Source organism: Podarcis melisellensis (genome assembly GCF_964234715.1).
Source record: "Podarcis melisellensis genome assembly, chromosome: Z".
NCBI classification, from domain to species: Eukaryota; Metazoa; Chordata; class Lepidosauria; order Squamata; family Lacertidae; genus Podarcis; species Podarcis melisellensis.
Genome location: NC_138547.1, coordinates 30,726,360 through 30,747,264, shown reverse-complemented (window position 1 = coordinate 30,747,264; position 20,905 = coordinate 30,726,360). Strand labels below are relative to the sequence as shown.

At 46.3% G+C, this 20,905-nt stretch overlaps 1 protein-coding gene across 1 annotated transcript; it reads left to right on the top strand.

Annotated features, from left to right (window-relative positions):
- Nucleotides 1–574: 574 nt before the first annotated feature.
- Nucleotides 575–16,236, top strand: LOC309362002 (brain-specific homeobox/POU domain protein 3-like). The gene is made up of 3 exons (XM_081897445.1): nt 575–633; nt 13,022–13,352; nt 13,936–16,236. The coding sequence occupies exons 2-3, from the start codon at nt 13,071–13,073 to the stop codon at nt 14,863–14,865; spliced, it is 1,212 nt and encodes a 403-aa protein (XP_081753571.1). The 5' UTR covers nt 575–633; nt 13,022–13,070; the 3' UTR covers nt 14,866–16,236.
- Nucleotides 16,237–20,905: the final 4,669 nt, after the last annotated feature.

Sequence of the window (20,905 nt, the reverse complement as noted above, 5' to 3'; positions counted from 1 at the left end):
AATCAAAAGCAATCAAATGCATGACACAAAATGGAATGCTACTATGTAATATTGTGGTGGAAATGAATCTATTTATCACACTTTCATCTTCAACCCCCATCCCTACAGCCCTTCATTTTGCCCATTGTGAAATGTCCTGATAGCATTGGCTCTTGTGCACTTTGCCCCACCTCCCAGAACTGTAATGGCTTCCCTTATGGGAAAATTACTGCAGCTCCTCTCCTGAAATTTGGCATAATTTGTACATGCAGAAAGCAGTGGCCTAGCGTTTGTGAAACCTGCCCCTCCAGGGATGCACCTATCAGACTATGGAGTGTATGATGTATATGTGCGTGGTGATGCAATGTTGCTGTTGCCGCAAGATCAAACGCAGGAAAAGCTTCCAATCCTTCTTGCACCATGGCACAAAAGTGCATGACATCTTTTTTTACCTTTCCTCTTTGCGTTGCCCTCAATCTGGACACTTCAAGATCTTAGGTTGTGTAAAATGTAGTAATTTCTAATGTGGTTATTATGGTAAAGTTATTTTTTTTCCTAGGCGGGATGCCAATACAGCTCCTTTCCAAGGGTGCAAGGGAAAGGCACCTAGCAATAGCCATCTGCTCATGCAAGGGGAGCACCCAGGTCCATAAGGTATGCAAGCAGAAGCTCCACAACCATCTGCCAGGGATGCTGTACTTGTTACAAGTTCCTGCACTGAGTTGCGGTTTGGTCTAAATGACTTCCAAGGTGCTTTCCAACTTTGTAATCCTATGATTTTGGGGGGCAATGTGAGGCAAGATATAATCATTCAGAACAATGCCATATTTTTAGTGTCTTGATGATGCTTTGTTTTTTTGAAAATATTGTTGCAGTTTTTCAACAAAATGTCTGGAAAGGATTTTAACATAGTACAAGTTGGCTTGCAAACACATTTGAATAAATTTGTTTACAGGCTCTGCAGGGATTTCCCCTAACCTGTACATTTTTTACTTTTGCACAAAGGAACAGGCTCCCTTACCGAATTCTTGATGTCTGTTCATATTCCAGCTGTCTTGGTTTTCACAGTGGAGCAAAAAGTAAGCACCCACTTCCACCCCAAACCAACTCCATGGCCAATGCAGAGAACGGTGTCTAGACCAGGAGCGCACAGCTACTCTTCCCACATAACACCAACTGGGGCATTGTAACCTTTGGAATAATTTCTTGGGGCAAATTAATTTCAGCATACCCTCAGCAAAATCCCTAGTTCCAATGTTTAAAACCCCACTAAACAGCACAAATATCCCTTTTGCAAAGAAAGCTCTTTTGCTGATCAGTGCCAATAAACATTTGACAGCTCACATGCCTCTTCTTCTGGTAAAGTCCCCGCCTTAGTCGAAGAGCTGTTTCCAACAATATCTCCTCCTCCTTCTCTTTCCTTTCCTCTAGCTCTTTTCCCACTTCCCTCTTCCTCCTGAACAGCCATTTACAGCAACGCAGCCATTGTTTATGAGGTTGGGACTGGCTGTCAGCCAATCAGAGCTGAGCAGCTGGGATATAATAGCCCAGGCGCCAGCCATTACAGAGGAAGGAGAAGACAGGTCATCAGTGACATCACCTCTCAGAAAGTAAGCGGGGGAAGGAGGAAGCATTGATTTAAATTTGGAGAGATGACTGGAAATTTGGACCATGAGGAGAAAGCGGTGCATCAGAGGACAATCTGGAACATATAAAAAGATGGCCAGGGAGCCACCATGAGTACAGCATCTAAAATGCTAAAAATAAGGCAGCTGGTGTCCTTTATATTGCTGCCAAATGATACATGCAGGATACGGTACAGACAGGTACACTGCTGTTGTTTAGTCATTTAGTCATGCCCGACCCTTTGTGACCCCATGGACCAGAGCACACCAGGCACTCCTGTCTTCCACTGCCTCCCGCAGTTTGGTCAAACTCATGTTAGTAGCTTCAAGAAGATTGCTAAAGCATAGCATAGGCACACTGCTAAAGCATAGCTTTCCTTGCTTCGCCTAAAGAATTCAAGGAATTGTAGTTTGGTTCCCTGGAAAGAGGGAACATGTTAAACCACATTAAGCCTCTAATGTCAAGAATGTTCCAGGTGGAGTTTGTAGGCCAGGCCAAAGTTCAAGCAGACTATTTAACACAGGAGCAGGAGTTCAAACAAATTAGCAGGACCATGGACAGCTCCAAGTGGATCTCTGTTGAACTGAACAGGAATTCAATGAGGCTTAGAAACACAGGGCCAAGCTGAGGTGAGGTGAAGCCATTTCAAGCATTATCCACCCTGCCCTTCCCAGTCTCAATGGTTACACAGTTGCCAGTCCCAGTTCACCACCAGCAGTACCACCATGGCTTCACCCATGCAGCCACCACTGATGTGCCCACTAATACTGTGCCTCACTGCCACTGCTGCATTGTAGCATCATCATCAGTGAAGCTGTGGGCAAGGATTCAGTGGCAGTGGCAGAGCTGGCAGGAGCTCAGACACAATGGGAGGCAGGGAGGCATACAGGCTCTGTGGGGCAGCCATGTTGGGGGCAGCGGTGATGGGGAATTTTGTTCTACTGTCTGACTCAGATTCTGAAGACTCCCTGCAACAGAAGCACTGGAATAAATGTCTTAAAATCAGGTCACAACCCTTTAAACCATAGGAAGCCTCTCTGGGGGGTGGGGGATGTAGCTTGCAACTCTGAATAGGCTGCTGACTATATCAATGGCAGGGATCAATGGGGTTTCATTGTAGCTTTGCTTACTAAATGTAAGTGAGATAATGCCATGCCAGATTAGATCACTGCCTGGGCAGACATCTTATCCAATGCAAACTGAAGATTTTCCAATGCAAATTACCTCCATCTGAATTACTGTGATTTGCATAGGGGACATTTTCCAATTCACCCCCCGCCCCTGCAATACGCACTTCGCTCCTCCAACCTGCCTTTGCCAAGCCCCTCAACATCCTTCATGGGTGCTCAACAGCTTCATCCAGTCTTTTCTCTGAGGTATCTGCCCTCCCTCTCTACTGCCCCACAGGAGGGAGTGCAGGAGTCAGAAGTAGAGGAGCCAATTGCTGCTTGCTGAAAGAGATGGTTTAATAACATTAATATGCATGAGGTGAGGAGAAGGGAGTGTTCTCTGTATTAAATATTTACCACTCAAGCCTTTGCATGTCTTCTAGGAATTCTGAAGGTCTGAAATTATTGCTGAAGGGGGATTCCAGGGACACAGCAGAAGAATCCCAGAGTGCCTAGCCTTGGCTTCCCTTTGGCTGCAAGACCCCAGTGGCTGTGCAATGGATACTGCAAGTTGGGCTTTGCTCCCAGGTGCAGATTTGAACACAGCCATCTCCCCACAGTAGTCGCCTGCCAGTACACAAGGGAGTCATTCTGAGGCTTGTGTTTCCTGGAGCCATGTGGTCTTCCTATGGCTCTGCAGGGTGCAGTGGAGACAGGTTCCAAGTGAGGATTCCTTCTCCAAAGTGAGTGATGTAAGGGTCACTTCTGAAGTGCAGGTGGTCATCATGACAGCCTCCACAGACATGCTTCTGCAGCCCTACCCTGTCTGAGTCTCTGCAACCCTTTGCAGCTCAAGGGCTGCATTCCTTGTGGGCAATCTTCCAGAGATCACATGGATGGGGCCAGATGGAAAAGTGGGTGGAGCAACAGATAAAACTTTTGTACAGTAGAGTACATCCCACCCATGCCAAAGCCAGAGGTTTCTACACACCTGCATCCACACACATCTATGTCCCATCCAGCAAGCTGCAAGCATTATCTCAGTTCAAGAATACATTCCAGCCAGTCAAAGGCTTTGGGAGAGACTTGAGAAAGAAAGCTGGTGAGGGGGTGTATCTTGGGGAGGAGGCATGCACTAGGGACAGTCTCTGGTGCCAGACAGAGCTGCTTGGAGACCACTACTACCCTAAACAAATATCAGCTTCAGGTGTTGGGTTTTTGCAGTAGAAGAGGAAAGAGTTACACCCTTTCTTCTATTCTGATGATTACCAGCCTTCCCAGCCGATGCTACTTGTTTTCCCCATCAGGTAAATGTACATCAACAAGCTAGAAATTAAATTAGGAAGCCTTAAGTGGGTAGGGAGTCTGGCAGACAATGGCTGCTTTTGAACATCATGCCATAGTTTAAAATGAATGCACTGGTTCCCAAGGAGGAGATTACAAACACTTTGTTCCTCCCTTGGCTTTTTAGGCCAGTGCAGGACTGCAGCCAAGCCAAGGTTTGCCTCAGCATGTCATCGAAACCTGAGATCATGGTTAAAAGCTCTCCCCTTTGGACACAACCTGTAGCCATGGTTTTTGTCCTAAGGTTAAAAAGCAGGGAGGAAAGAGGGGGTGAGCTATTCACTGGGGGCCAGCATGTTCGTGAGGTCATGGCAAGCTGTACTTTTCTAACCAGAGGGTCAGGTGGTCACCTTCTGCTTCCTCCCGTATGAACTCCTGGCTATCTACTGTTCTTTAGCAGAGTTTGTTGACTGAGAGATACTTCTCTTGGGGTGGAGAAATTGCACTGGAATGCAGGGAAGGAGCCTCTCTTAAAAAGGGGTAGTCAGTGATGGCTGGTGGCCAAGAGGGCTGGTGAGACAGGGAAGGCAACTGGAGGTGGAATCAGAGCCAACAACAGGGAGAACCAGCTTCTTCTAGTTTTTGTCGCCATCCTCCTCCCTGCTGAGTTCTACAAGAGCCAACACCTGGAGACTAAGGCGGAAGAGGCTGCCAGCCAGGGACACCCCTTGTACTAGTTGTAAGTAAGAAGGTGGGCAAGTGGGAGGTTACTGAGAATTGGCTGATGTTGGTGGATCATCCTAATGGAACCTCAACTGGGGGTAATAAATGCCTCAAGAGTCATCAAGGTTTTAACAGCTTAGTTTTACCAGGAATGAGATGCCTGTTTTCAGTGTTCCTGAATCTCATATTCACTGCTCTCTCCACCAACAAAATCCAAAAGGTGCTGAAGAAAGGCAGGAGTGTGGGGGATCAATTCAAAAGTGCAAGAATTATCTCTCTCTCTCTTTTCCTATCCCACTCCCTATCCTCTGCACATTATTTGGGGCAAACCTATGTGTGCAAAGAAGCCCACTAGTGATAGAAGAATATATTTGTAGAATATATTTGTGTGTACTGTATATATACATACACACACACACACACACACACACACACACAGTGAGTGTGTGTGTGTGTTTTCAATGGAGGGGGTTGTGTTTCTTTATTTCTCAGTTTTTCCTAATTATAATTATTTTTAATTTATTCCACTGGAGGAAATTTTATTTCTTTTTTTCTTCCTTTATTTTGTTTTTGCTGCATGCACACCATGCATTGAAAGCAACTCCCTGTCCTGTTCCAAATATTGAGAAGTGGCATTTGCACCTCACAGAATGGCAATTCCCTGCACCTTTAACAAATTGGAGCTCCAATAATTCTGTGGGACTGAGGGAGGAATGTGCTTTAAATGTGTGTACACAGCCAGAGTATTTTCTGTGCCACTCACTTTGGTCCTGCCCACTTCCACCTTGGCATGCAACTCTCAGAAGCCTGGTCATATTTGAATCTGGCCCTTGGGATGAAAGAGGTTCCCCACCCCTGATATAAGAGTCTATTTCACCAAATGCATAATGCACCAAATGCATGCACAAACACACAGACACACGGTGGTGGTGAAGTGGAATTGTAAGTGGTGTGGAAAATGAAATGCAAAAAGTACAGCTTGTGGCAACCCCGTTAGAACTAGAATGCATGCATGCACGCAAAAAAATAACAACAACACCTCAGTGACCCTTTAAACAGCAGTGAGAGGTGATAAAACAACCAACTTGGCAATGCTTTGTTGATTAACATATGTAATGGGACAGGAAACCATTTTCTCTATTCAGACTCAAATGAGTAGAATTGAATTTACTGATATAAGTCATCTATTCCACTTTAAAGCCTCCTTTGAAATTCCTTTGTTAAAGGGTGGCCACTTTAAGATCTGTGGGCTTCTCGGCATCCTGTTCAGTGGCCTTTTCAGTACAATGCTTGACTAAAAGGAGGCCCTTCCCAATTGTTTTCTAGCACTACCAAATGTTACAAAGCCAACCAGAGGCTCTCAATTAATAGCTCTGTGTTTTGACACAGCTTTTGACACTGGTGGCTTGCGCTTGTCCTCCCCAGATCAATAGTGCAAATGCTTGCCAGCTGTGGGTGCACAGTACTGTGAAAAATTGCTTGTTCTGAAGGACACCTCCCAGCATCCACCACTGCCAGGGCAAATGGTGATAAATAACTTGACCTGAGGATATGGACATCTGAGCATGTCTGCAACTTCCTGCCAAACCCATTTTGAGTGTCCCCACAATCTGTATAACACCCATGCAAATGGGGAAGCCCCAGGGAAAGGCAGCATTACTCAGGAGCCTCTATGAAATCTATTGATTTCTCTTTTGCTTATCATCCCTCGAAAAGTGACTGATACAAAAGTCGAGAACAAGAAAGCTCTTTGATAGCCTAACAAGTTGGAAGTCAGACTGCAATGCATTTGAGGTATAAGGCTATTTGTTTCCCAGACTTAGGGAGGATTGGACAAGCACACACACACACACACACAAACACACACACACACACACACACACACACACACACACAAATACACACTCCAATACTTTAGGGAAATAATTACATCTATCAAGTTATTTATATGTTTTTCAATACCTAAACCATTGATGTATGTTACTGTATTAACATTTTGTATATTGCCAAGACTTCAGGACATATTTTAATTCAAATCCCTGAAACTTTTCTAGGCTTCTTACAGAAATTCTATTTCTCTGCAGCTCCAAACTTTGGGCTCACCATTAGGATCAAGGAGTCAATATATTTTCCAGGGGGGAACTGTTGCTTTTCTCCAGACATGTTAGGACTTTGTTAGTGGTAGGGGTTTTTGTTTTTTGTTTTGTATTTTGGACGGCCTAGGTGGTTTTATTGTGCTGCTTAACTCAATTAAAATAAGTTTGGTTTCTTCTGACTGCCCAAGCAGATCCGTTTTATACACAGGATGGGCTGCAAGCGCAGATCAGATGAGGCAGCCTCACTTTTTGCAGAGGCTGCCTATAAAATATTTAGTGAGCTGCCACAGGCAATTGCATTAAAGGAGGTAGTTAAACACCCCCTACCCGAGGGCACCCCCCCTGCCATGTAAATCAAACAAATTGGACTCTTTTCACAATTGACACACATGATTTTACTTATGGTGAATAATTTAGTATTAAAAAGTAGAGACACACTTTGCCCCATCTGTAATTTCTTTTCCTTTTATTCTTTTCCCTCACACTCCCTTCTCTACCGAGAGTTGGAGTGGTAGGGATGCCAGCCTTCCTCCTAATGTAGGAGGCGGCAAGAAGGGCATTTTGCTGCCTGGGTGACCCGTTAAAAAGATTCCCGCTTCTTAATGGAAGAAGCCGCGTTCGCTCCGGAAACTCACCAAGTTGTCCATTTAAAATCCTAAACAGGATTAACACTGAGGGAAAAGGCAGCTGGCCTCGATGAATTCCCCCCTGGCACCTTCAGTGGGCAATTGCACTTTTTAAATTAAGAGCTCTCCTTTAGTACAAAGTGGGTCAGGTTGTTTTTTTAATAAAGGTTTTTACAGACCTGATTAATCTCCCTAGCATCTATGGGCATCCTCATAATCAGCGCCTTGTGGTTTATTGCCCCTGGGGCTAGGCTGATATACTTGTTAGGCCTCAGCCCTTCTTCGAAGTTACCTAGATCAACTAGGTTACAAACCTCCCTTGCCAACCCAAGCCATGATGGCAGTGATACACAACCTCAACCATGGGCCTCCTCCTCACTGTTGTCTAGTGGTTACAGCAAAGGAGGGAGACTTTCCACCCTTATCTAAGAGCCCATTCCCTCAATGGCAATTTATCAGTGGTCACATGTTGACAGTGGGCAGAGCCAGAACAAATAATGGGAGGAACCACCTTAGTTCTCCCTCTGGCACCCCATTATCTTGCTGTCTTCATCTCTACCCAGTGGGCTGGCAGGCAAAAGAAAGAGAGGACCCTTGCCACACATCTGCCCTGATCACAGGAAGAAGATCCTCCACCCCACCACCACCCTCCATTCATTGCTGCATCTATTTTGGCTCCCCTCTTCTCCTTTCCCTCTGGACTCTCCTCACTCACATGAAATTAGCCTTAATCAAATCCTGTCAGGCACAAACCATTCCTCCCAGCATCCTTTTTATTGTGCGTTTCACACATAAGTAGACCTACAGGATAGTCCTTCAGACATTGCTACAGACAATTTCCTCTGGGGTCAACATTCTACCCCACCATACTATCGAAATCTCATTGGTAAATCTCATGCCTGAAGTGGCTGTCTCACTCTCCTACCACTCCCTGGTAGGAGTGCTCCTGTGTAGATGGAGGGTATTACACAAACTTCATCACAATTGAATGAACCCCCCCCATAATGGTAGAACATGATTAAAATCCTCCTCTGTTAATTTTAATACACAGGCAGGCTGATCTAGGGCAAGGATCTTCTAATTGTATTTGGGTCCCAAGACATTGAGAGCTTTCAAGATGAGCACCATAGCTGATGTGAGCCATGGTTGACTCCGCACTGGGGTAGCAATTGCTCTCAGGTGAGGAGCAGGAGCAGAAGGATGCAGATGATACTATGTGTGTGGAGTGGCCCAAGGAAGAGGATGGGAGCCCTGTTTGTTTGTCTTTAGGAACCAGGGAGGGAAAGCAGTCCTGCCGGCTCCCTGTCAACCTCCATCCATAAAACTGAGGGGGCCCTTAGCAATGAGAAAGGGCACCAACCTGCTAGGATGAGAGACTGGTCAGCAGAGGAAGGAGCTGATCTCAGTTCCGTCACCCAGGACTAGGCACCACTTCTTCTGTTGTCCATGCCTCCAGTGAAGCATGCACCTCGAAGTGCAGCAAACCTTTAAGTACAGCAATCTCTTAGTGAGAGAAAGTCACATGAATAGCATAGATAGTATGCATCTCATCAAATTCTTAAGCTCCTTCCATTTTAGCATTTGGCAGGTGATCTTGTGTGTCCCACCCCATGACAGATGACAACACAGGAAGTCTCACTCCTGAGAGCCATGGTGTAATGCTTTGGAGTATCAGATTACCCCCGCTATGAAAACATCCATCATTCATAGTTTGGAAGCCTGCAGCCAATCTTGGAAGGTGCAAGCATGCCGTGTCTTGCTTTTAAATGTTGGTAGGAGGGGCAAATCCATCTGTTGAGATATCTTTGTCACTTGCATCAAATCTTGGACTCCTGATGCCACTCATGAATTCTCTAATCTGTGGGATATAATCCACTGAGAGCAGTCAAGCACAACATTCCTTGTTTTCCGAGAGTGAACATGCAAGGGAATGCTTGGTCCAGCCAGATGAAACTTCCTGTTCCTCCTGGCCTGGAGCTTCCTTCCTTGTATGTGACTAGTGGGCGGGCATGACCTTTCCAAACCTGGTAAAAGGACAAGGCATGCTGCTACTCTCTCTCTTTTCCATCTTCCTTTCGTCCTGCAAACTTCCCAGAATGAACTGCTGCCTGCCCCAGGTCATCTCCCTTATGGGATAAACTTTTTAGTATAAGTTTGTAACTTTAAGCCTAACACCTGCCTTCAGGGATCACACTGTGCTCTGCCTGATTGTGAGTAAACTTTCTTTTTATTGCTTATGAATAAGACCTTGGTGTCTTTATTCCTTTAGAAGGGATTCAAGGGGTCCTACCAGGAAAATATTAGAACACATTTCAGTCTGGATCAACCAGATTGAATTGTGTATTGTCTTAAGAAACTCACACGAGTTTGCAACTAGTTTTCTGCTGTATATAGGGGAATGTAAACTCTGCTAAGTAAAGGAACTTGCTAGCGCAAGTTAGGAAAGATATTAATAAACAATATATCCTCTCCTGCCACCCTGAACATTCCCACATAATCCTGTCCATGGCAATCTGTACCTATGTCAAGCCTGACCTGTACTGTTGCATGCCTTGAATAAAGCTAACTTTCTGACTCATGCATGCCTCAGTCAGGATACTTGGAATGGGAGTGACATGACAACACATTTAATTGGCAGAAGCATGGAATTTTGATGGGGCTCAGACCCCTCCTTGATTTTTGGGGGGAGCCCTCAGCCCCCCATCCCCCTAGATGGCTCTTTTCTTTTCTTTTCTTTTCTTTTCCTTTCCTTTCTTTTCTTTTCTTTTCTTTTCTTTTCTGATACAGTTACAAGCTTGGTGGATCAGGGGAATGCTGTGCACATTGTGTATCTTGATTTCAGTGAAGACTTTGACAAAGTCCCCCATGATATTCGTGTATGGAAGCTGATAAAATGTAGACTGGATGAGGTTACTCTTAGGTTGATTTGTAGCTGGTTGACTGACCAAACCCAAAGAGTGCTCAGTAATGGTTCCTAAACATCCTGGGGGAAAGTGACCAGTGGGGCTCATCAGGATTCTGTCCTGGGCACATTGTTGTTCAACATCTTTATAAATGACTTGGGTGAAAGAATTGAGGGGAAATTCATCAAATTTTCAGATGACACCAAACTGAGAGGGGTAGCTTATGCTACAGAAGACAGAGAACTGGGCCCAAGCTAACAAAATGAATTTCAATAGGCATAAATGTAATGTTCTACACTTAAACGAGATGAATCAGCTGCGCAAACATAAAATTGGGGGTACCTGGCTTGCCCGTAGTACATGTGAAAAGGATCTAGGAGTCTTAGTAGACCACAAGCTTAACATGAGTCAACTCTCTGATAGAGCAGGGAAAAAAGCTAATGCTTTTCTAGGCTACACCAACAGAAGTATAATGTCCTAATCAAGGGAAGTAATAGTCCCACTCTATTCTGCCTTGGGCAGACCACACCTGGAATACTATGTCCAGTTCTGGGTGCAACAATTTAAGAAGGATTTTGACAAGATGGAATGTGTGCAGAGGGCAACCAAGATGATTAAGGATCTGGAAATCAAGCCTTTTGAGGAATGCTTGAGGGAGCTGGGTGTGTTGGAAAAGAGGAGACTGAGAGAAGATATGATAGCCATATTCAGATATCCAAAGGGCTGTCACATGGAAGGTGGAACAAGCTTGCTTTTTCCTTCTCCAGAGGGTAGGACTCAAACCAATGGATTCAAGTTACAAGAAAGGAGATTCCGACTAAACATCAGAAACAACTCTCTGATGGCAAGAGCTGGGAAGGTGGTGGACTCTCCTTCCTTGGAGGTTTTTAAGCAGAGGTTGGATGGCCATTTGCCATTGATACTTTAGTTGAGATTCATGCATTGCGAGTGATTGGAGTAAATGACCCTCAGGATCCCTTCCAACAATACAATTCTAGGATTCTATGTGATTACAAATGTCTCCTATTTACCAGGAGACAGACTGAAGCTCAGTGGTTAAGCCCATGTTGTGCATGCTTAAGGTCTCTAGCTCAGTCCCTGACGCCTGTAGATAGAAATTAGCAGGTGATGTGAAAAAAACCTCTTACCAATGCTCTGACTACTAATACTCTGATGAGCCATTGCGAAGAGAGTCAGAATAGATCAGGGGTCAGCAAACGTTTTTCAGCAGGGGCTGGTCCACTGTCCCTCAGACCTTGTGGGGGGGCCGGACTATATTTTGGAGGGAAAAAATGAAGAAATTCCTATGCCCCACAAATAACCCAGAGATGCATTTTAAATAAAAGGACACATTCTACTCATGTAAAAACACGCTGATTTCTGGACTGTCCGCAGGCTGGATTTAGAAGGTGATTGGGCCAGATCTGGCCCCCTGGCCTTAGTTTGCCTACCCAGGGAATAAATTCTAAGGCCACTGTGTCTCAAGTCACATTTGCATACTGTGGTACACGCCGTGGTGTGTGTGATATTATCCCAGTGTGCACTACCTGTTTGGTCTCTGCACTTCTACAACCCCTCCCAACTTGTATTCATAAAGCTGTCATCAGTGCATATACTGTCAGCTGCATATATGCAATTGCTGTCTCAAATGCATGCACCTTAGCTTCACTGAGAAGTACCAGTAAATGTGGTGAAATGTGGTGGTTTTCCTTTTGGACTGAAAAGGTGGTTCGGGGGAAAGCACATTTAAGAGCAGCATTGCTCAAGAAACTACAGGATAGTTCTGTGTGACGTGTGTAAAAAACCGGGGGCGGGGGGAGTGCACTGGAGCCAGAGTAAATGGTAATGTGAAGACAGCCAAAGTTTATCATCTGCTCTTTGGCAGCACGCCGTCACTCCATTTTTCTCCATCAGTGGAGAGACACTGAAACAGAGAGTAAGGAGAAGCAGGCTAGCAGCAAGCACAATTTTAGTCTATGTCAGGAGTGGAAATCCAAAAGCCACAACAGGGGAAATACATTCTTGAGACATTTTGGTTGGTCGTAACGCAGGTTCTTATTTATAATACGGTAAAAAAGCAAGGACAGAAATCAAGACCTCATTTTCACTGGCAGAGGCAATTCAAAAGCACAACTTTCAGATACATTGTTTTGGAGGGGGCTTCTAGGACTTCCCCTCCCCGCACCCCCCCCCCGTCGGAACTGCTTATCTTTGTATTTCTCTCCCCATATGTCCTGACGCTGATATTTTTTTCTGCTTCCTTAACTCTGCTGCTTGCTGCACGTGAGGTTTAATTCAGATGGGGCTAGAACAGTGGTAGTCAGTGCAAGACTCCTCCCCCCCCCAACCCCGTTTAACAGAATGAGCAGGAGGTCACTCCACAAAGGCAGGCAGCCACAGCCAAAGGAAATAACTCATTTCCAGGACAGGTGACAGTTAAAAAAATGTTTTTAATGTAGTAATAACAATAACAATAATAATAATAACAATAACAACAACAACAAATAATGATAATGATATAATGATGATGATGATGATATTAATAATAATAATAGAAGAGAAGCACCCTGGCCCTCTTTCTTCTTTGACAAGCCGCCTCCGGGAGCTCTAGCAGCAAAAGGGCGAGCAAGGAGCGTGAGCGCTTCTCCTGCTAAACCAAATAAAATCCCTTTCAGGCTCGGAGATCTCGGAAGTGGGCGGGGCGGAGTCCTGCCGCCGCAGCCAATGGGAGGGCGGCCCGCTGGAAGGGTGTGGTCTGGGCGGCTCTATAATGTCATTGATAGTGCAAGAGCGCCGGCAGAGACAATAAGGGGAGCCGGGCTGGCGCGGTCACCTGCTGGTCTCCTCCTGCTCCTCGCCAACGCCGCCGCCACCATAATCACCACCATGATGTCCATGAACAGCAAACAGGCGTTCAGCATGCACCCCATCCTGCACGAGCCCAAGTACACCCACCTCCACTCCAGCTCCGAGGCCATCCGGAGGGCTTGTTTGCCTGCCCCGCAGGTAAGGAACGGGTTCTACGGAAAGGGGATGTTGGTGGGGGAGAGAGGAAAGTGATGGTGGGAGCTAGTATTTCTGTGAAAGGATGTCGGTACCTGGATTCCTTGCTTCCTTTCTCCACCCCTGTGACCCACTCAGTTGGACTGGTTCCTTCTGATCCCCTAGACGGGAGCCTCTGCGAAGGTGCAGATCAAATTTCCAAGTCGGGGGTGCAGGAAGAGGGAAGAGAGGGGCGCGGGACATTTGGGGTGATGGGTGAGCCCGAAAGATAACTCGGGCAAAGTCTGGAAAGAGGAAGAAGACGACTCTGCGGAGATCCGACGGTACTGTCCCGGCCCTTCCTGTTTACCCAAGCCCAGTCCTCCTCTCAAAAGTTGCGTGGCACAAATGAGGGGGGGAGACACGTGGAGGTAGGAAACGGTATACTTTCGGGAAAGAAGGGGGGGCCAGGAAAGGTTCATTTGATCTATCCCAGCAGCAAGGCGACCCAGCTAGGGTCGGAGGTGGTGGATAGGTGCCTGCTTTCCTTCTCTGGTTGCGTGCCTCTCTCTGAGCTCTGTCCATCTCTCTCCCCACCCCCTCGCAGCTGCAAAGTAACTTCTTCGCCGGCCTGGACGAGACTTTGCTGCGCGGGGCCGAGGCCCTGGCGGCGGTGGACATTGTCTCGCAGAAGAGCCACCCCTTCAAGCCGGACGCCACTTACCACACCATGAGCAGCGTCTCGGTCTCCTGCACGCCCACCTCGTCGTCGGTGCACCTGCACCACCCGTCGGTGCTGAGCGGCCACTCGCACCACGCTCACCATCACCACCATCACCACCAGCCTGCTCAGGGCCTGGATGGCGAGCTGCTGGAGCACCTCAACTCAGCCCTGCCGCTACCGGACGTGGGGGCAGCGCCTGCGCACCCCCACCCGCACGCCCACCTGCCGGCCCTCAATGCCATGGGCCACCCAGCGCACGGCCAGCCGCCCATGGGCATGGGCCACCACCCGCCGCACGGCCTGGCATCGCACACTGTCTTGGCCGGCCCGGAGACAGAGACGGACCCGCGGGAGCTGGAGTCCTTCGCCGAGCGCTTCAAGCAGCGGCGCATCAAGCTGGGCGTGACGCAGGCCGACGTGGGCTCCGCGTTGGCCAACCTCAAGATCCCCGGCGTCGGATGCCTCAGCCAGAGCACCATCTGCCGCTTCGAGTCGCTCACTCTCTCGCACAACAACATGGTGGCCCTCAAGCCCATCCTGGAAGCCTGGCTGGAGGAGGCGGAGCGGGCCCAGCGCGAGAAGATGGCCAAGCCCGAGGTGTACTCGACGGGAGACAAGAAGCGCAAGCGCACCTCCATCGCGGCGCCGGAGAAGCGCTCGCTGGAGGCCTACTTCGCCGTCCAGCCACGGCCTTCGTCGGAGAAGATCGCCGCCATCGCCGAGAAGCTGGATCTGAAGAAGAACGTGGTGAGGGTCTGGTTTTGCAATCAAAGGCAGAAGCAGAAGCGCATGAAATTCTCGGCCGCTTATTGAGGAGAGAGGATGGGGAAAGGGAAGGAAGAGCGGAGGGGGATAGAAGGCAAAAAGGACGCCTAAAACGGAGGGACAATGATGAATCTAAAATTAAAAGGGGTGAAAACATCTCCCACGAGCATGGGGAGCTCTATAGCGCACCCTGTGTTGGACTTACTGGAACTCCCCTGGCCGAGGGGTAAGGAAAGGCAGACACAACTCAACCAGCCCCATCCGAGAGAGAGAGAGAGAGAGAGAGAGAGAGAGAAAGAAAGAGAGAATAAAGACTCTTTGTTTACTAAGTAAAAGAACAATGCAAATACTTCAATAGATATATACAGGAGTGAGGGGGGAAACCCCTATGCTACTGTACCATATTCCTGGTGAGTGAAAAAGTTGAGTCTTTTTCGTGGGTTTACTTTTTCTTTTCTTTTTTTAAATGAAAAAAAAGGGACTTCATATTTCCATCCCATTTCCATCCCTGTATTTTCAAGCAAACGAGATATGGAGGGGGGAAAGGAAGGAAGCTTGAAACCGAAAGCAAACAAACACTCCCTCTTTCCTCCCGAGTTCCAAAAGTTTGTTTGTTTTTTAACACTTTTTGCTGGCTTCTGTTCGATGAGATTTTTTAATTATTATTACTACTACCCTTGCTCCCATTGGCTTACCTCTCCGGCACTCTTCACCCCATCCCAGACCCGGCTTCGCCTCGCATGCTTCAGCCTTCCGATCCTCTCCTTGCCCCACAGCAAAATCCAACCGCATTCTTTGCAATAAATCTTCTGTTCCTACCTCATCCTTTAAAAAAAATAATAATTAAAAGGGGGGAGGGAGAGAAAAGAAGAGCAAATATCAAAGGAACCTGTCTGGCTGATTTGGAAAACCCGGTGATGGTGGAGAGAGCTTGATTTAAAATTTTGATTTGACTTCACTTGAACTATTTAATCCTGTATAATTTCACTGTACAACCAACAACAACAACAGCGCTTTGACAATCAAATCATTAAATATCGCCTTTATTATTCTTCAGACCTGTGGAATTGCGCTGGGGGGGTGGATATGAATGTCGCAAGGGCAGAAGGAGCTCCTTGGTTTCTAACGCACAGCGCAATCCTACGCATCTCTACTTAGAAGTAAATCGTATTGAGTTCAATGGGACTTACTCCCAGGGAAGTGTGCAGATATTGTGACTTCAGGCTTCCCCTTTGCTTCGATGTTTTGAGTTTGTTATTATACAACAAGTCACGCTTTTTGTCGCCCCCACCTGGACCCCCCCTCTCATTTTTGTTTCTAGAATGCAACTATCCAAAAGATTGTTTTGTTTTCTGCGCGGTGTGAGGAAGGTAAAATATTCTGATTTATATGTCTCCTTCTTTTAAAAACCAAACACGGTGGTTAACAAAATTAATTATTAGCAAACAACTTCTTCCTCTGCAAAGATTTAACTTGGCACTTTCTAAAACAAAAACAAAAAAAAATTATTTTTATTTCGTTTCGCTTTGCCTATGTAATAGCAAAATGGTCTCCATGTCACTGTTTTTTAAGGAAAGAAAATAGAAAGATTGTATTATTCGTTTGTGTGAGTGCGTGACGAATGAAATGATGTGTCCATGTATGCTACACAAGTTCAAATAAAACACGCACGTTTTACCTCATCCCGCTCCACGGCTTTGGATGATCTGGGCAGGAAAGGAATGTGAGTCCCGGGATCTAAGCACAACTCAGATCACCGCCCCCGCCCCCCCCGCCCCCTGTTTACAAGCAAAGGTTCTTTATTCTATGTGTCTTGGGTCGAGGAACTATTCGCCTCGATTTTTTAAAATGTTACAAAGTAGAACGCACAGCGCAAAATGCTGTTGAAAGGAAATAGCTATAGTGCAACCAAGAGGTAGTTTCCCTCCACAATCAACTTGTCTTCCTTGTTGCTGCGCAGTAACTACTTCCTTTTGAAAAAAAACTCCTTTGGAACCTTCGTAGCTTACAAACCTCTGGCGTTACTCTTCCCCTCCCCTTCCTCTTCGTAGTGTGGAATATTTTAGTTTTTGATTTTACTAGAAGTACTATGGATGTCCAACTCCGAGCCCAAGGATTGGATAAATAAATAGTCTAAATAGCGGGAGGCAGCAGGGGAGTTGCGGCTGATTTTAGTCTTTCTGGCTGCTTCCCCTAAAGTCTGGGGGGCTCCTTCTTGGGGGGGGGGGCAAAAGAGTGCATGCAGTTATTGCCTTCTATTTTCTCCTGGACCGGTGGCTTGGGACTTCCCACAATTACTGCGCGGCAGGGAAGGAGTAGCTGGGAGACACAGAAAAATCAACGAAATATTTCATTACAGTCTACATATTGAGTTGTCAATAAACTCTTCTGAACCGGAATTCTTTCCATTAAGACTCTCCTAATGAGAAGCAGTCAACGGAAAACAGTCACCGATCTCTATAAGAGTTCTCGTGGAGGCGGGTGGTTGGTTGGTTAGCGGTCCAGGTTGTGCCTGAGCTTCTGTAGTTGTTTTGAGTAGATAAGCTTGCAGGCTATTTATCTGAGAAAATATTATGGATCGATTCCGGTTTTGTTGAGAACTTAATTCGGTTTCAACAGGGATAGGAAGGGTGGGAGCGATTTTGGTCTGGCCTGCCTTGTTATTTCAAAGGATGGGCCCAGCCTATCTGGTTAAGGGGTCTTTTTAATTAGCGTTTTACTTGAATTAACAGAAAAAACAGGAATACTTAGAAAATTATTGTATATTTATCAAAAGATGCACGCACACTCATACACACACAGCAGGCTCCAGAATGCCTCAGATTTCTGATGTAAGCTTGCTTTAGAGATATGGCATCTTCTTTGCATGCAAAAGCTCTTAGGTACCTCAAGCTGGGTTGCAAGAGACTCTAGGTTTGAAACCCGGGGAGACAGTGCCAGTAAGCTTGGACTGGTTAGGAAAGAGCCGTAACTACCTGGCTGGGCATCTCTTCTGCACGCACAAGGCCCTGGAATCAACCCCCAACATCTCCCTGTAGGGCTGGGAGATACTCCATGTCTGAAATCCTACGGAGCCACTGCTAGTCAGTGTAGACAACTGTGGCTTCCTGTGATCTGGGCGCTTAACACTGAACGATGCGCTGTGAAGCAACCTGCTTGGTGTGTCTTATTATCTGCGGGGGTGCTTGTTTTAGAGTTTGAGTTCCACCCTGGTCACGAGGGCCCGTCTCAATATTGAAATAGTATTGGCTACTTTTTAAAAAAATCCCACTTCACTGCCTCAGACTAGCACTTCCTTCTTTTAACCCTTATAACAACAGCCCTGTGTGGACGGTCAGATCAGGTCAAGATAGGGTGACTGGTCTAATACGATCAAAGATTTGAACTTGGACTCTGGCTTTAGTCCTGCACTCTGAGGACTACACTACATCAGTTGCCTTGTTTAACCCACTGCCCAATGTGGAGAAATTCTGGTATGAGAATCATCTCCCGTGATTCTGAATGGTGCATGACTTTTCAGGTTTCAGGGGATTTTGGGGGGGAGGGGATAAATTTGGGAGACTCTGGCTTTGACGTGCGGGAGGGGGAGGATTAAAGAACCATTTGCTGTGGTGCTTTGAAAACATATGCCAATTAATCTATTATTTTTTGAATTAACACTTGCAAAGCATCTGACGTTTATACACACACACACACACACACACACACACACACACATATATATATACACATATATATATATACATATATATATATATATATATATATCTCCAAATGGATGTGAAAGACAGTCCCTGGCTAAGGGCACACAAGCTAACAGACACTATATAAAAGAAAAAGGGCTTGAGGAGAGAATAGAAAGCGAGTTTTGGAGCATCTGCTGCTCCTCTGGCGGATGGAAGGGCCGGCCTGCTCTCCCATTTGCTACTATTATATTCCTGGGAGGCAGGGGTACCTGAAGAACGGGACTTGCTCCCTCCCTAAATGGTGCCCCCTGCATTTGACTTTCCCCCAGGATGAAGGCAACAAGAACTGAGACTGCGCAAATATCCCGGAGTCTGGGCCGACGTTCAGACAAGGGTCTTGCTCATAGGATCGTAAACTTGGAATCTCAAACCCGCTGAAACAGCATCCCTAAAAAGTGACTATTTCTAGCCACCGCTTTTTTAAAAAAAACAAACAAAACAAACTCTGAGGTAGAATAGTCCATTACTTCCGGAAGCGAACAAACTGGTGTAGTCAGGACGTTCTCTACCGTTCAGTGGAAATCCCATTTCCAGCTCTCTAACATAGCAGTGTCTCTTCAACTGCCTTCCCAACCCATTAAAACGGCATTTCCCGCCTGATACTAGCCATAACTAGCCAAATTGAACCTCCACGATCAGAGGCAGTGTACCTTCCTGGCTGCCTGATGCCTAGGAGGTGGGCGGGTGAACACAGGAAACACTGGTCTATCTAGTGCAGTAGTGTCCACATTGACTAGCAGGGTTGTCTGGGGTTCCACGCAGGGGTCTTTCTGGGGATCGAACCTGAGACCTTCTGCATGCAGAGCATACCACTGAGTCAAGGCCCTTCCTCAAACAACAACTGTGCCTTGCCTATCGACTTCCCAAGGAGTCTGGCAGTTGCCCCCTCTCACAGACAAGTCCCCCGTGGTCTGAGCCAGCACAGCAAATCCCCTTCACAACAGGGTAGTTGCCTGGGGGGGAGGGGAGAGAAATAAGCGAAGTCGTGAAAACGGGAGTTGCCTCGACCAGCTGAAGAATGCTAGTAAGATTTGTTAGTGTGGCTTAGTCAATTCTTCAGTGTCTTTGCAGCTCTGTCCTGTGCATCCTTACTTTGAAGTTAAGTTCCACGGAATTAGACGGGGTTCACTCCCAGGTAGATGTTTCCAGAGGAGTCGTCTGCCGCAGAGAGAGAAGGAGAGTCCTGGACACCTAACCAATTTATTGTGAAGCATGCTTCCAAGGACTGTCGTCCATTTATTTCTTAAGATGCATGAAATGCTGTCCAGATATTCGTGGATTTGTACGTTATGCATCTGACATTGTGGAATGCAGCCTACAAAAGCTTATTCCACAATAAAATGGTCGTTGTGGACTCTTTACTGTTTATTGTGCTTTTCGGACTCCTGTTGTCAAGAAAACGTGTGTAAAAAGTTAGTGCGCGTGCGCAGAGGAAAGCGAGTAAAGTTAACTGGCAAAACCTTCCCTGCTTCAGACAAGCTGATGGCTTGTTCCTCCGACGGTCTTCCCGACACCATCACCACCAGCGATTTCTGACTTGGTTTAGCTTCTTCTGTGCCTCCTCTGCAGGCAAAAGCCTAGGGTATTCTCTTCCTATTCATTGGCTAAGGAAGGAAGGGGGCAGTCCTCCACTCATTTACTTGGGAGTAAGCCTTATTGACCTTAATGAGATTTACTTTTGAGTAGACATGTGTAAAACCATGCTGCAAGACTGCAGTCTTCTAGATCAGCTTTCCTGGGTGCAAGCCTCATTGAAGCACTGAAATTTGGGGATAGCAGAGCAATCCTATAGCGTCTATTTAGAAGTAAGACCCAATGAAAACGGAGGGAATCAAGTTACTTCCAAGTAAACGTGCCTTGGGGAGGGGGATCAAGCTGCCTGCAGCTCCCAAATAAATAAAAGATGAACTAGATTGTTTATCTTGGGGAAAATACGTTCAAGAAGTGGAGCCAAATGGAGGACATCGAGTTAAGATTTTATTTTGCATACAGTCCAAGTGAAATACTTGAGGCCTGTACAATTTAAGTGCAAAACAATACGCTTTGACAATCAAATCCTTAAATATATCACAATTGCGTCTTATTTTTACTCCGTGGAATCAGTTATAAAGTAAATGGGAGGTAATACCTAGACTCTTTACTTCAGTTAGATTTCCTTTCCCTCTTTGATTTGTTTCTCTCCTTTTGATTCCAGAGTGCATTGTCCCAAAAGAAAGTCTATCCTAAGCACACCTAGTAGAATAATCCCATTGAACTCACTGGGGCTTCTAAGTAAACATGCTGTAAGCCTGGAGGGCGGCTGGATCAAAATATAACACTTGCAAATTACAGAAGGCTTGTTT

What these genes read in the sequence shown, in the direction of transcription:
- LOC309362002 (XM_081897445.1), top strand. Translation starts at nt 13,071, where the DNA reads ATGGGAGGGCGGCCCGCTGGAAGGGTGTGGTCTGGGCGGCTCTATAAT. An exon ending in CTTGTTTGCCTGCCCCGCAG is followed by an intron (nt 13,353 to 13,935) that starts GTAAGGAACGGG and finishes ACCCCCTCGCAG; the next exon opens with CTGCAAAGTAACTTCTTCGC.